The sequence below is a fragment of the Frieseomelitta varia genome, unplaced genomic scaffold (genome assembly GCF_011392965.1).
Source record: "Frieseomelitta varia isolate USP_RPSP 00005682 unplaced genomic scaffold, Fvar_1.2 scaffold_397, whole genome shotgun sequence".
NCBI classification, from domain to species: domain Eukaryota; kingdom Metazoa; phylum Arthropoda; class Insecta; order Hymenoptera; family Apidae; genus Frieseomelitta; species Frieseomelitta varia.
In genome coordinates, this window is record NW_025110142.1 from 142607 (window position 1) to 159043 (window position 16437).

The 16437-nt window shown below is 40.3% G+C and overlaps 1 protein-coding gene across 1 annotated transcript in view; it reads left to right on the forward strand.

The window, feature by feature from the left end:
- Nucleotides 1-16437, forward strand: part of LOC122531387 — a 151106-nt gene that overhangs the window by 100153 nt on the left and 34516 nt on the right. The window contains exons 3-6 of the mRNA XM_043659253.1: nt 4804-4871; nt 5055-5315; nt 6076-6297; nt 12381-12609. Of these exons, the coding sequence (XP_043515188.1) occupies nt 4804-4871; nt 5055-5315; nt 6076-6297; nt 12381-12609 (780 nt within the window). The remainder of the gene's footprint in view (nt 1-4803; nt 4872-5054; nt 5316-6075; nt 6298-12380; nt 12610-16437) is intronic.

A 16437-nucleotide genomic window follows, 5' to 3' on the forward strand; every position in this document is an offset into this window, starting at 1 on the left:
CAGCAGATGATATTCTTCCTTTTTCTTTTTTTTTTTTAAGTCTCGTCTCGACAAACGAAAAGCCAGGAACACCGTAGGAACAGAAATTTGTCTGAAAATTCGAACGTGCGAGATACGTGATACGGTCGACACACGTAGGGGCGGGCGGTGGGGGGGGGACACGTGTGGCGAGCGTGAAATTAAAATTCGAATTGGGTATCGCGTGATGGGTCCAACGGCCCTTACGTTCGTTTCTTTTTCAATTACGGTATCACTTTCGATTCGAGACCGCCGGGATTCACTTACCAGCCACCGGTGGTCCGCCGATGGATCCGTGTAATTGGAGTGGTTCCCCGGCGAAACTTGGCTGAAACATTTAATCAACATTCTCATCAAGCCTCACGCCACGATGGAAGAACGTGTTCTCGTGATAACCTATGGATAAAATTCCTCCTGTCCCGCCTCCCTTTCACCTCGGTCCGGCGACCCAGTTTCGTTCTACGCGAGGATTAACCCTTCCTGATCGCGGATCGTTTACATCCCCGAATCTCACGTGTAGCAGATTACGATTTACAACTGTTTCAGTTTCCACGCCCATCTTGATCGTAACGTTTACACTCTCGAATCTCGCGCAATAGGTGGCAACTCGCGACCGTTTCGACGTGTCGAGTCGTCGGTGAGGCGTAGTGACGAAAATTGAGGCATATATTTGGAAACGTGAATGGTTTGTGTGATAAATTAAATTGGTTTGTTTCTTTCTTCTTTTTGTGGTGTTGGAAGTATGTATTATAGATAATTATAGATAAATACAGTGTTTTACATATATTTACGTAATCCATCCATGTTAAATGATGTGGATAAACATTACTTATCATTGCAAACAGAAGGGAAATGAACGCTATAAATATTTCAAGTGTAGCGCGAAATAGAAAATATAATATGCAATATTAATATGTAAAATATTCAAAGAATTATTCATTCCTACAGAAAATATTCTAATATAATGGTATATATAATATATGTAACTGATGAGCGATTTAAATTCATTGAAATATTTACTGTACTGTTAAATATTTGCTGTACTTAATCGCATTTCAAAGTTGCTCGACCATATAATACACATTAATTTTATCACTGACGATACGAACGATCTAACAAACAATGGGCTCTAATTAAAAATTTTTCAGTTCGAAGAATAACACGGTTGAATCAATTATTCTATTTCGACCATGTTCGCTATTGTTCAAACGACGTGACTTCTACGAGAAGAGAGAGAGAGAGAGAGAGAGAGAGAGAGCAATGAGAGACTCCATTCAGATGAAACACAATTTCGACACTATTCTTGATTGCGTTGCTCGATGGACTTCCCGATGGAGCAAACAAATAAAAATAGAAAGTAACAATGATCATTGTAGTATCGCGGAGCTCGTAAAAGTTGCCGGTCGGATGTCGCGTCTCAAGCTATACAGAACGATGGCACGAAGCTTTAAAGGATCGCCACGAAACTCTCCGGATCATCGAGAAACAATAAAACGTCCGAGTTGTCGTGGCGATAATCCGAAAGTTGTAGAATCGATCGTGAAAGCACGTCGCAGCTGCCAGATCGGAAAGCGTTTATGGGCTAACGAGCTGGATTTTTCAGCGATCCCTGCCCCTTCAAATTGAATTTCTTCCCGACGTTTTGAATCGGCCGATTGTCGGGGATAATGTGCTCGTCGACGTTCGACAAAAATTAGAAAACGGAAAAGCAAACGAATCGATATTTAATAGAAAACTTTTGAATTGAAAACTCGAATTGGGAATTTTTTTTAGAAATTTAATCGTCAGAGCGGACAATTCTGAGCGCTGGATAATAATTTGATAAACGTGTTATTTTAGCATCGTTATTTTCTTTCTTTGTTATTGTAACTTTTATTTTACATAAAATGGAGACATTCAGAGCGCAATTATTCGCTTCAAAGATCTCTGCGTGTTCCCGTTCGTTCTGGTGTTTACTTCTCTATTGAAATTTTCGATGCCAAAGTCGCAAAGTCGTTTCAAATCTCTCTGCATTTCGAATTTTTGCACTTCTCGAATTGTTTGCCCGGTCAAACTTTTCAATCTTTCGAAATCTGTTATTTCAATGACCCTTTCTACCAAACTTCAATCTCGTTCGCTGGTTTATTTTTTTTTTTTTCCAACTTTCCAAAATGTTTCGCTCGGTTCATTCACCGGGCAGATTAATTTTCTGCATTTAGCGCAGCGTTTACCGCGATTGTCCAAGATATTCCATTCGAAACCATGCGTCGATAATTTTATCAGAAATATTCTGTAAAAAATCTAAACAACCGTTCGCAGAAGAGAACAAGTACGCTGTACACGTTTGAATTTCCGTCAGAATTTCAAACTGTATCACCCGGAAATTCAAACGACCAATTACAGAAGCAACAAAAACGTATTGAAAATTTTTCGCGAAAGACTCGCCACCTTTGCCCTTATAAAACGTTCCCCGGCGTTGAAAAAACATCCGCGACTGTAACACAATCGCTAGAAATTACACTCCAGATTCACCCCCACCTCGAAAATTCAAGCGTCCATTTATAAAAGCACCAAACGGCGAAACAGCATCGAAATTTCCCAGCAAGAAAAAGAAGGGGGGGGGGGGGAGAAAAAAAGAAAAAAAGGAAATACGTCGCGTTAGTTTGGAGGGTGGTGGGAAGAGAGAAAAAATTAAAAAACACGGAGGAAACACGGAAGGGGTTGGATAGAAAAGTTGCCAGAAAACGTTGTGGAACAGGCCGACAAAAGCGGTTTGGTTCGGCGCGTTTAACTCCGAGCTGTTTGCGGTTTGCGAGCTGAAGAGTAGAGGGCGCTCGGTTCGCTTCCGGCTGCGCGACAGTTACTGCAAATGCGATCACGAGCGTCGAGGCCCGCCTCTCGGATACCGTGTCCGCGGCTTCGTTGACATGCATACAAAACTTGGACAACTTTCGAATTGCAGATCAGCTGCTTGTACAGTGCCGGCGTAGAAAACTTCAAACGGTGGGGAGGGGGGCTGTTCTTCCAGCGAAATGGCTCGAAGAGACCGCGGCTCCAGCCCTTCGTTGGGGCTACTTCTCTCATTTTGGAAAGTTGATCGAGCGAAGATTCCTAATCTTTGAGAAAGGAAATTTGTCAGTCTTGTATTTTCCTCGTCGAATTTTCAATTCATTTTGTCGCTTGTGTGTTGTTTCTTTCTTGCTTGGAGAAGGGGGCGATTTAACTTTAGAAAGTGAAAAATTACCGAAGGGTTCAGAAATTTAATTTTCTACGAAAGAACATTTTTTTCTTTTTTTTTTTTGTCCTTTGGTTTTTACTTGCATTTTTGAACATTTTTTTTTTTTTTTTTAAGCAATCTGATACTTTTGAATACCTTTTTTTGCAAAATATTGCCAGTATATTTCATTCGTTACGCATTTTTTTTTTAAATTGGTAGAATATTTTTGCAAACTCAATCGACAGAATTCTCCGTTTTGGGAGGAGAATTTGAAAATATTCGTTCCAAGAGCTCCGCCAGCAATGTCGTTCAACCGAACGCAAGAAAAACACCCACCGGTGTATCTTAAAGGTACGGCGAAGCTGCAGACGATATTCTTAGAAAACAGCCGATTTATAAACGTCAGAGACCAGCGCACAGGCGTCCCCGTTCTCTCTTTTATGAACCATGAACTGCGTTCGAATAGTTATTCCCGTTGTGAAACGTCTGAACTCGCCGATGCATGCGCTTCATGCACACATATTTGTCTTTCGAGTCTGCCTTTATGCTAGCTCGCATTGATCTCGTGCTTTCGAGACCATCTCGCGCTTAAATGACAAGCACTCGTCGATGAACTGATAGACGAGTGGAACAGAAAATGGTAGGAATTACTTGCAAGTATTTCAGAAATATACTAGGAATGTTGGGAATACTTGGGATACTAAGAATACTAGGCTATTCGTAAAAAAGAAAATACCAGGAGTTCTTTTGATACGATTGTATCGTAGTTGGACCAGAGAATTAATAAGATTTTTAATTTAATTTCAATTCACACAATTAATTTCATTTTCAATTTGTTTGTTTCAATTTATTTGAGAATTAAATAAACGTCATCCGGGAATTATCCGTCATTCCTTCTAACGCCACGCTTTTCACGAAAGCGCATAGAATGCAAGTTCTTCTAAATATTATTCTCTGTCCGGAGGAAGAAGAAGCAACTTCTTTCAAACACGAGAAATCGTCCTCAAACACGCGCGCGTGTGGCAAAATCATCAGAAAAAGAAAAGAAATGGGAAAAGAGGTAGAAGTGTACAAATACTAACGCACGCAATTCCGAGGTACTTGTGCACGGTGAAAAGACAAACTTGAAGGCGTAATAGAGACAGCGGTTAGATAGAGGGTGGAAAAGAGGCGAGTGGACCAAGAGGGGGCAAGTAGTATCGCGTAGCTACTTAAAACTTTTCGAGCTTGTCTTGTGTCCCTACTAGTTGCCACCTTGCTTACTTAGCTCTGCTCCGCAACTTCTACCTTCTGCGCCATAGTCTCCTTCTCTTCCTGTCTCTCCCTTTTTGCTTCCTGTATCCCACCCCTTTAGATCTTTCTTCGCTTCCTGCTGACTGGGGGGGAACCGAGTTTACTTTCGTTTCTGGCTATCTCGTGTATATACTCTTTTATCGAAAACTCTTCTCTCTTCTTTTCCCCTCTTTCATGAAAATTGTTTGCCGATTGACTTGTATCTTTTCTTTTCTTTCTCTTTTCTTTTTTTTTTTTTCATTCTTCATTTGACCAGATCATTGCAATTATTCGATTTTTCTCGTTCCTTGTTACAGAGAGGACAATTGCTATCGCTGTATCGTCATGCACATGAAGCATCCGAATGTTCTTCAGTATAAAGAAAGTGAGTCTTACACGTCATATATTTTATATTCTTGAATTTTTATTTTAAATGTCCGTAGAAACTGTTGATCCGTTCGGAACAATGTTGTTGCATCATCGTTAAAATTTAGTGAAACGTCAAAGCCAACGGAGAGAGGAAATGAGAAATTTCCTAAATTTTCGTTATTCCTTCGTTTCTCTTCAGCTTATTGCATCACGGAGACACCGAAGCCAACTCTGCCCTATATATGCAGCGAATTGAGGAGCGACGCCATATTAATTTCCCTGTTCCGCACGGGGGCAGCACCGATGCCCTGTCCGTTCAAGGGACCCCTAGAATTTACGTACAGTCACGGCGAGGGAGAATGCAAGTCGCCGTTGTCAGCGGCAGAAACCTGCACGCAGGAATCACGGTTACTTTTACGCTATCAGGCGTGCGCCAACGTGCTGTCTTCTGAAAGCGTTGGTGAGTATTATATTCTCAAAGTATAGGATTAATTGTAAAATTATGGAAAACTTAAACTTGTAACTGTAGAACGTGAATCTTAAGTAAACTCCTCGAAATTGGAATTTAATCTGGGGGCCTGCAACGAAATCAATTTCTTTATAAAAAAAAAAATCTCTCCCCAAGGTAAAAATATTTCTCAAAAGAAAAAAGTCCTCTATCGACTAGACGTTCGTAACAAGCGAGTGATACCCAATCGCGACGTTAATTAAACAGGACACGGCAGTGAACGAGAGTCTGCGATGGTCAATGGAATTTCTGACGAATGATTAATGGCCCTGTCAATTACCATTTGTTGCCACCTGCTCCTCCCGCCCTTGTTCGACCGACTTTCCGCGATTATTATACCGGGGGAAAACGCTCGCGCTCGTATAATTCATTCTACGCGGCCGCGGTGCGGTTTATTAACGGTTAGAATATTTCCGTCCATAATTCTCGCCGCGGACGATTTAGCCTTCCTCGTAATTGAAATCGTTATGCATCGCGGTGTAATTGGGAGGAAGTTAGTGGTGGCCAGAAGATTCATGCGAGCGACGAAGATCTTTTTCTTTTTTTTTTTTATTAATCGATGGAATTTTTTTACTTGGAGAAAACTTTTACGAAACGCCAGAATACTTTCGTCTCTCGCTCTTTTTAGAGTCTGTTTCTTTACGGTTGCTCCGAAAATTGATAATTAATTAAAGCGTGAAATTAGAAGCGCGGTGTTCTACTTTGTTGGCAGACGTGGAGCTAGAGTGCCTGGCCACGTGGAAAGAGAGCAGCACGCACAATCTCGTGGCAAGGTTGCACGCGCCGCGAAAAACCAGCGACGAGGACAGCTACAGATGCTTCATCTACGAACAAACGTCGAACAATTCGTGGAATTTGGCGCAGAGCGAGGATGCCTCCTGCACGGGCTTGATCAGCGTCAAGGAGGCTGCCAAAACGTTCAAGATGAAGCAGAGTAAGTACTTACGAACGAAGCTTGCACACCAAAAGTCCCTATGCCCGACTATAAAGTGATCTCCAGCACAGGATTCTTCATTGTTGAAGCAGAAATTGAAACAATTCCAATGAATTGTTCCTGGAAATCGTTGTTATATTTTCGTATTTGTAAAATGGCTCGTTTGTGATCATTCCTTGTCGCCAAATTGAAACTATATAGGCTCGTGAAATGTCCCTAGAATTTCACTATTGCACGTCCGATTGCCATATATTATTGTTCGTACAAAAAAACATTTCTGTTGGGAAAGCTTGACCATTGGGATTTCTTACCAAATCACGTGTAATTATCTAATACCATCGGTACAAAAAATTCCCTATGAAATCCCGATCAAATTAAGTAGTATTCTAAATAGGACGTGCGTGCTTTTTAATAATTAAAAATCTCCAAATGCTCTTCTCGCAAATATGTAACTCTTGGAACTATCGCAAAAAAAAAAAAATCCCTAGGCTATCGACATAAAATCCTAAATCAGGGTGCTACCAGTTCAAGAGAGAAAGCCTTTGAATAATCGCCAAATGTCAACTCTCAGCTCGACCGAAATTTACGAATTTCTCTCTCTCTCTCTCTCTCTCTCTCTCTCTCTCTCTCGTCCAACGTGCACGTGACACAACTGAACTGACTATCACGCTGTTGCCAACCGAAGAGCAGCGATCCTGCGGGCAAATTGTTGGCACATTGACATTATCGTTAACTGATGATGACGCGTCTTGGCACGGGGAAAACCGCGATAGCAGCGGGGCACGAAGAACGTAAACTATGAGGGTGTCCATGGACACCAGATCGGATTCTTGGGCGGCGTGTTATCGGCACAGTGGCGCAGCGGTCGACGCCAGCTACTTGGGGTATTCCATGGTATCGCATAACTGCACGTAGCCTTCCTAGATTGCGATGATTCTGCCCTCTGCAGCCATGGTTAACCAAATTGAGGCGATCGCCAGCCTCGTTCGATCCACTCTCAACATTCTTGGGATTGATTTTACCTACGACCGCGAATCTTTGATCGGCCTAGGCGTGGAATTTTACCACGAATTCTTGCACCGTACGGCGAAAAGTCTCTCATCCGCGCTACTGGAAACCGAATTCCACGCGTGGTTATCGTGCACGCTCGATGGATCGTGCGTTTGGAATTTTTTCGTTCGCCGTTTCGATATTCCTTCACACCTTGGCGAACCTTTGGCCCAGTTTTGATTTTCTGTTGACGAAACTTGATAGACTCTGCGTATTTTATCCGCCCCCTGTGATAAAACAGCCACGGGGGATTTTAAAGATTCTCATCTTTCTAATATTTTGATTTTCTATCGTCGAAAAACATTGGAAATCGAGAATCGACAGACCGCGCTTCTAAAATTTTTATCCCGCGACCTTGGGTCACGTCTTTGTTTCTCAGATTCGGAATTGTCTTATTGAAAATAGACAATTTGTAACGAGCCGCATTCGTTAGTTGGACAAATTCTTCCTGTTCAAATTATTCTGAATTTCCTCGACGAATAAAATGTTTTGTAAACTATGTAAAAACCGTGTAAAGTGGAATTCTTGTTGGTCGTACAACCCGTCCGTTCATTGCCATTTTAATTCATCAATCACCGGCCAGATTGTGGAGAGGATCATCGTCGTCGATCTGTTCGGTTCATTGCTCCAATTTCGGTTTAAATACACCGTTCCTCCCTATTGCACGTAGCCTATGATCGTGGATACGAGTAGACAGTCGTATTAGATGGAGATGATCTTGTTGCTGGCTTTGCGGTGAACCGCGTTCAGTTGGATTTCCACCGGATACATGACTGATTGCGCGATCCTGCCACTGACCAGGATTTATTTCCAGACGTTATATTTCTCAACATCAGCGTGCCGGAATATTGTTTCGAGTATGCGATAAATACGATTACACGTACATTTCGAAGTTGAATCGGTTTCTAGATTTTCGTTCAGAAAATTTCAACTTCTGAACGTTTGACTTGTAAAAATCATTGGAATTTTAGTTCTAAAGCAGATTAGATGCTTTTCTGGTTATACTCAGATATGCGAATATTTGGAATTATGTTGTAACGTGCCTGAACGAAATTTTGTTCGACGATTATTTTTCTGCCGGTCGAACGCCATTTGTATTGCATCGTCCGAGCCATTTTCGCGTCTCTGCCGAACGAAATCGCGGCGAAAGGGCATCGACAGTGTTGAGGGAATGGATTTGGAGATCCCGGAGACTAATCTGCCTTCAGGAAAGTTTAAATGGAAGCGCCGGGGAACCGGGTTAACGAAACACTCGGGCCAATGTTGCGACAGGACGCGTGGAAAAATTGTTAAGCTGCTTAAACGCTCGAGTCGTTCCCTCGAAATTTCGAAATTTTTCTCCTTCCCTCGAGAGAAGAAATCTTCGACGTCTCGAAAATTTCAAACTATCAACGCCGAAAAGGAAATCGATTTTCATAAAAATCGAACCGCGCAATAATCGAGATCTTCGGAGATATATAATAAATTGAAAGTTTAAATTAAAAATTATTGATATTGCAATATAAATTGTTGTTTTTTTTGTAATTTAACGACTAGTAATTTTCGTTGGAAAAATTTTTTAAAGAGAAAATTCTCGCAGGCACAAATTCTTTTTATTCTCTTTCCGTACACACAGCAAACAAAACGTGACAATAAATAACAAAAAATAAAACCGCGAAGAAAAATCTCCAAACAACAGATATATCCGACGTGTTACACCAAGTTATTTCCAAGTTTCAATATTGTTCCAAGGTATTTACGATTCCTTCGAGATATCTGCTTTTTTCCCTTCTTCTTTTTATTTCGCCTGGGATTCATTTCGTTCTCTCCGAAACAGAGAGAGAGAGAATCAACGATCGGTCCTCATCGATGTTCGATCAAATGCTGAAAAGAAAACTACCAACGTCATGAAACGATGGACCATTATTATTTATACATAATCATATGCACCTACTTCTGTTCGTGGTATCATTTTTCGAATTGGAATTCGAATTAATTACATCCAAATACACCCTTTAACTTTATTTCGGCTAATACCTAAATTATAATTAATAATTATTATTAGCTGTTGTTCGATTTTTAAAATTACTGTTCCTCTTCCAAGACTAAATTCTTATAATAAACTCAGTCATATTTTTATATTTATTTTAATTTTAGTAATGTACAATGTATAATGTAAATGTCTCAGAGGGTAGGATTATAATATAGCGTAAACGTGCAAATGTCACCGAGTATGAAGAAAGACCGAGAGCGAAATTTGTGAAATAAGCAACGAGAAAGCGAAATGAGACGTGACCATTGTTAATGGTAATTCGTCGAGACACTCGGAGAACGCGTGTGCTCATCGAGGTATCGATCGCTTTTCAACAGAAGCGTTTCCGCACGCCGCATACTTCGACGCCTGTGCATTTTTAACGGTCCATTAATTCGTGCACAGTGATTGATAGGTATGAGCAGTCGACCATCGACGCGATAACTGTTTGTAGGCGACGAGGACGCGCGCTTACGTTGAATCATTGCATTACACTGCCATCATGCTATCTTCCAGCACATTCTTTTCTATCTTTCTTTCTTTTTCTCTTCACTTCCGCCGTTTCTCTCAGCTTATTCCGATCATAAATTGGAATGGAATCTGAATAGATTTTTAATAGAAATTTATTATATTATTTTTATTATATATTTATTATATATATATATATATTATATTATTTTTATTACCTATTTATTATATATATATATTATATATAGAAATTTATTATATTATTTTTATTATATATTTATTATTATTTATTATTATTTATTATTATTTATTTATTATATTATATATTGTCGCATTATACTATTACATTTTTATATTTCTCGTATTTTAATGATTGTCGTTTTTACACTGTGGAAATTATTTTCAACAAATTAATCTACAGTTGAGAATGACTGACAACTACAAATTTTTCAAAAGTCACGTCATAAAGTGAACTTGTGCGATTTTTATCGCAAGTACCGAAGATGCAGTCGTTTGCAATTTTATAGAAACACTGAAAACACGGAGTTTCGCGTGGCAAAAAGAGGATTCAATCCGTGAAAATCGAAGGAAATTACGATTGTTTAAAAACCTCGCCGTAACGTATTGTTTTGCCATTTCCATTGCAAAGTGGAACGCTTTGATGAAAGTGAAAGAAGAATTTATATTTGACACGTCGCAGCTGCGTCACTTTATGCCGCATTGAAATAAACAGCGATTCATATGAAATTACACGGAGCACCTGTCCGTGTCTGACCGTACATTGACTCGCACCACTGCAGCTCAGTAATATTCATGCCTCTCTTAAGTTTTATCGCTCGAATGTAACAAGTTTTGAAACTTTTATCTAAAAAAGTGTCTTAATTAACAACTTTCTCCGGTTTTTCTGCTTTTTTTCTCTCTCTCTCTCTCTCCAATTTCGAAACAAAAATAATGGACAAAGATAAAGTAACAGCACTCCAGAAAATTAAAAGTCCGAAAAATTCTTCATTTTCGAACTGCCGCAACTTTGTAAGAAAAAATCTTACGACCATCTGGCTCGACTCATTTGAAATATCGCAGCTTCTACTCTCAGAATCCATCGCAAATTTTCTTTTGCGATATTTCTGCATCGTCCAGCGGGTGGAAAACCGGACATATCTCCCCTTTCCGATACTTCTACGAAATTCAAACTTTTGAAAAGTCCATAGACGTTAAAAGATTTTCTTCAGAGCAAAGTCCACTGTGATCTACAAGATTGGAACCTGCCCTTTGCAACGACTCTCTAAAATTCGAGATACAATTGTCTTTCGCCGATTTATTCAACTTTAAATTGAGGAGATTGTACTAAACGAAAAAAAACAAAAAAAAAAATTGCATCTCAAATTTTACGTAATCATTGTGAAGAAGAGATGATTTCAGTTTCGGGAAAATTTTTTTGAAAGTACAACGTGATACAAAGCAGTAATTGAATTAATATATTTATAAAAATTATTCTTTTTATTCGATTATTTATCGTAAACCTGAGAAGAATGTCCATGATAATTGCAAGCTCCAATCTTCTCTTGAGAATCCTCCGTCGGCGAAAGTTTCAACTATCGTTCGCTTAACTATGTCTCGTATATTTTACAACTATAATGAATTAACGGACCAATGGAACAACTTATTTTAATTATTCGATAATATTTCTAATAGCTGCAGTAGCTCGTTTCTTAATAAGGAAACTGGCAAATTAAAATTCTGATATTCGATGCTGATGATGAACTCGACAATCCATGTGATTAAATTTTTAACAGTTCAATGTCAGAGAGAACAAGAGAGAGAGAGAGAGAGAGATGACAAAGACAGAAAGAGAGAAAGAAAGAATGAAAATGAAGTTTATGCGTAGTTGACTTATCGGGCCAACTCGAAGAGCTTGGAATGAGTTTCTAGTTGCATTACACGCCTGGAGAATAACCGTGGAATAACTATGTTAGCGACAGAGTTGCGTTATTTCGAGGAAATAAAGGGTCCATCGTGTCATTCAACGTCTAATCGTGTTTTATTTCGGTCGTCGGATTATTCGATGTAATTCGAAAGTTTTACACGACGTCGGCCGGGTTTCTGTTCGATTGACGTTTTCGATAATTATCGACGACGTCTTTGTAATGACGATATTAAATGAGGGATTTGGAGAAATGTTATTCCAGGATTTTGTTGACGTTTATCCTTTTCAATCCTTCTCCCGCCGCGCGTGAATCTGAATTTTTGTAATTCGAAGTGAAACAAATCGTATGAAATATACATAGCAGATGTACAAAAATCATAAAAATATCAATTACAAAATGTATTTGTATAGTTTCCTATTGCATATTACGTGAATAATACGACTGTACAGTCGAACTGATCAATTTCGTTTGGATTATTGAAAAGTTTTTAGAAGAAACGTTGAACGAAACATCTACCGAGTTTAAAATTGTAATATTCTGTCATAAAATGAAATTAATTATGCTGTCTAGGATTGTGAATCTTTTTCAAAAATACTTTCCTAACAAAGCGTCGTCGTTTTTTGTTCCAGAAAATTCCACCGAACGTTGCTCGTACCCATCGTGGGTGGTGGATAACAAACTGTGGGTTGCCCTGGATCCAATAGGGTCCCGATTACAGGCGTCACCTTACAACCTGACGATCGTCAATAGACAGGAGACTCGTCTCGTCTGTCACTCTGTGGTCCCCCTCAACGATCGTCATGAGCATCCCGATAGAGAGAACCAAGTGCAGTACGTCGCCAAGGCTACCCTCGATTGGTAAGTTTCTCACGAATTATTCGACAAAACACGGGGTCCATTATTCGAAGTCCATCAACTCCAAGTATAAGAGTCCAAGGTCCAGAAAGAGAAATACGTTGCAAACCATACTCTATTCCCTATAAAATTCTCAACACACACACACACAGTGAGAGAGACTTTTCTACTTTTTCACTGGTATTCTCGAATGCTGCATAAAAGTCCAACGGTCCAATTACAGCGATCCTTCAGCCCCTCTGAGGATTATCATACTTCCAGACGAGTCAAAGAATCGTTCTCCTCGCTGCAAGAAAAAAAAAAAAAAAAAGAAAGAAAGAAAGAGATTGGAAGAAAAATGAAAAAGACGAGGAAAAGGAAGAAAGAGAGAGAGAAGTGAAATTCGCAGACAGTGGGACGGCAGAGAGAGGGAGGGGGGGGGGAGGAGGAAACCGCCGACAAGCAACGAAACACGAAAGTAGACGGTGGAGAGGCATTCATCCGTGAGAGGTATCATCGTCGTTGTTCCGGGCTGCAGCAACAAACAAACGCAACAAAGCGTTCAGACATATAAACGCCGCGTTGTCTGTCGCGGCACAGCCACCCGCGTGTAATTATGACGGTATGCCGCGATAATCCTTTCATCGCATACCGAAGACACTCGCGCGCGCATAAATAAACAGCTTGCGCCGGATTAAACAGAGATCCTCCGGTTCGGCTGGTGCACGCGTCGGAATGTCAATATATGTGTGGCCCCTGCTCTACTCAGCCTCTCCTCTTCTCTCCTCTCGTCTCGTCTCGTTCGGACACTCGTGCAACCGTGTTCGCGCCGCGTAACGTATCGCTTTTAATCGCCCGTGCCCTGTCCCCCGTTATATTTCCTTATCTGGCTGAAAGCTGTGAAAATGAGCACACCGGGAAAATTATACATATCTCTCCGGTTCCTCTCTCCGTTGATTTCTTTCTTAGTTAGTCAGTCACCTTTTCTGTTGATCTGTTTGATTTTCGTCGAGCAAGATTGTAAGATTCGGAACGAGAGTTTGTTGATCGATTAAATATAAAGAGCATTACGCGGACACTGTGAGAAGCGAATCAGAATCGCGAAGTTTGGTTTGTGAATCCAATGGCGGCGCAATTTGCGTTTTATAATCTATAGTAGTCCAAAGACTAGAATCCATAGTTTAGAATCTATGATGTAATCTCTAATGCATAGTCTACGACCTATAACAGCGGTTCACAATCTTTTTTCTCTCTCGTAATCCTTGACTGAGCTTTTCATTTATGAATAACCTCTCCTCTCATAAACCCCCACCCATCTCTCAAAAAAGAGAGATTTTTTTTTTAATTTTCTTAGACTAGGTAAATAATCAAACATCCCAAATCGAAACTTTATAAATTTGTTCTTGTGTTTTTATTTCAACTCCTTTTCTTGACGTTTCCCGCAATATTACTAATATTATTTTCGCATACTTCCAACTATGTAGCACAGGTTGGGAACCGCTGATCTAGAATCTACAACCCACAGTCTGCGCAATTTATAATCTATAACTTTAAATCTTCTCAATGACAGATTCGTGAATCGATATTTCACGCTGAACCATCTCTTTAAAGTCTCTCGTTAAAATCGCGAAAGCAATTGGAAGAATTCGATAAGAAAATTTGGAATAATAGTTGGAAGAATATCGTGCTGCGAGCTATGAGCGAGAATAAATGGTAGTTTTCCAATAAAAGTTGAACAACGCGTTCTGTAAGCTCTAGGCGAGGATAAATGGGGAATTTCGATCGAGGCAAAAACCGGTGTTGAAGTTTGTTCTAGCAAGTAGGTCAGTCATAGGAGCAGCAAGTGGTAAGAAACCGTATGTGGTCAGGCATCGGTCGGTTCAAGGCGTGAATTAGTCTTCCGCCTCCGTCTTCTCTTTTCCTTTCCCTTCGTGTCGAAAGACTTAATGACGGAAATTCCACGAACGGCCGGGGGATTAGAAAGTTCCACCGGGAAACAATTCTATTAACAGATTGAAATCAATGCTCGCTAATCGCGTGGCAAATGAAATTTACTTCCGGCTGAACAATGTGGAACTTCTGATTGATTTAGAAAAAAAAGACAAAAAATTTTCTACGTGGATCTATGTCCTTGTCGATACTTGGCTTTTGGAAAGCCAAAAATTCGCCGGGGTTTCATAAAAATTCTCGAATATAATTTCAAATATTTGATACACAATACCAACTTCCAACGATTTCGCCGCCGACTTCTGGAATGTCGCTGCTGCAGATTTTTCCAGGACTTCAATCTTTACGAAGAAAATTGCTCTCCCGAGATTCCGCGTCTTGCAGAACCAAAATTTTATTGCATTTCTCGAAAGTTCAAAAGATTCCTGTTCCCAATTTCAAAACGTGTCGCTTTAAGTTCTCGAGGACTCGAAAATTTCACACTTTCGCGCACTGTAGAACTTACTCGGACCAGCCAGCCCCCGATCGCAGCAAATATTCCATCGAAATCCTTCTTCTCCCCCTCCCCCAGCCGAAAAATATGAATTCGCGGGAGAACAGCGCGTCGAATATAAAAGAATGGCCTTGGAGTGTGCTGGAAGAAACTCTCACGCGGTTCTCTAATAAAGTCGCGAGCTGGCGCGTAATCGCGGCTATATTAAAGCGCGAGGAGAGATCAGGCCGCGAAATAAGGAGGGGAAAATCCGGTGTCTGGATCCGTTCGAGCGATGGCTGACAGGCTTCACAGAGGGGTGAGGCCTGCAGCCGGCCGAATACATCTCCTCTTCTTTTGTTTCGAGGCTTATTAAATGGCTGGAGCGTCGAGACGAACCGATAGCAGCGAAACTGACGATTGAACAACTGGCAATTTTTATCTGGTGCTGTAAATTTGGTGGAGTGGAATCAGAAACGTCTGACAATCTGCAAAAATTACTTAACGAAAAAACGATTGCGCGTATGGGATCCATAAAGTGAGATCTAACGATCCATGATATTGAGTCCACGATCCATCGAAACGTCTGAGAATCTCGAAAATATTTAACCAAATACGACTGTGCGTGTTTGGGATTCACAGAGTGAGATCCATGATCCAACGATCCATGATCTTGAGTCCACGATCCATCGAAACGTCTGAGAATCTCGAAAATATTTAACCAAATACGACTGTGCGTGTTGGGATCCATAGAATGAGATCCATGATCCAACGATCCATGATCTTGAGTCCATAATCCGCCAAACCATCTAAAAATCTCGAAAATATATAATAAAATATGATTGTGTGTATAACATCCATAAAGTGAGATTCAAGATCCAACGATCCATGCTATTGAGTCCACGATCCATCGAAACGTCTGAGAATCTCGAAAATATTTAACAAAATACGACTGTGCGTGTTGGGATCCATAGAGTGAGATCCATGATCCAACGATCCATGATCTTGAGTCCATAATCCGCCAAACCATCTAAAAATCTCGAAAATATATAATAAAATATGATTGTGTGTATAACATCCATAAAGTGAGATTCAAGATCCAACGATCCATGCTATTGAGTCCACGATCCATCGAAACGTCTGAGAATCTCGAAAATATTTAACTAAATACGACTGTGCGTGTTGGGATCCATAGAGTGAGATCCATGATCCAACGATCTGTGATCTTGAGTTTATAATCCGCCAAACCATCTAAAAATCTCGAAAATATTTAATAGAATATGATTGTGTGTATAACATCCATAAAGTGAGATCCAGCGATCCATGATCTTGAGTCCACGATCCATCGAAACGTCTGAGAATCTCGAAAATATTTAACCAAATACGACTGTGCGTGTTGGGATCCATAGAGTGAGATCCATGATCCAACGATC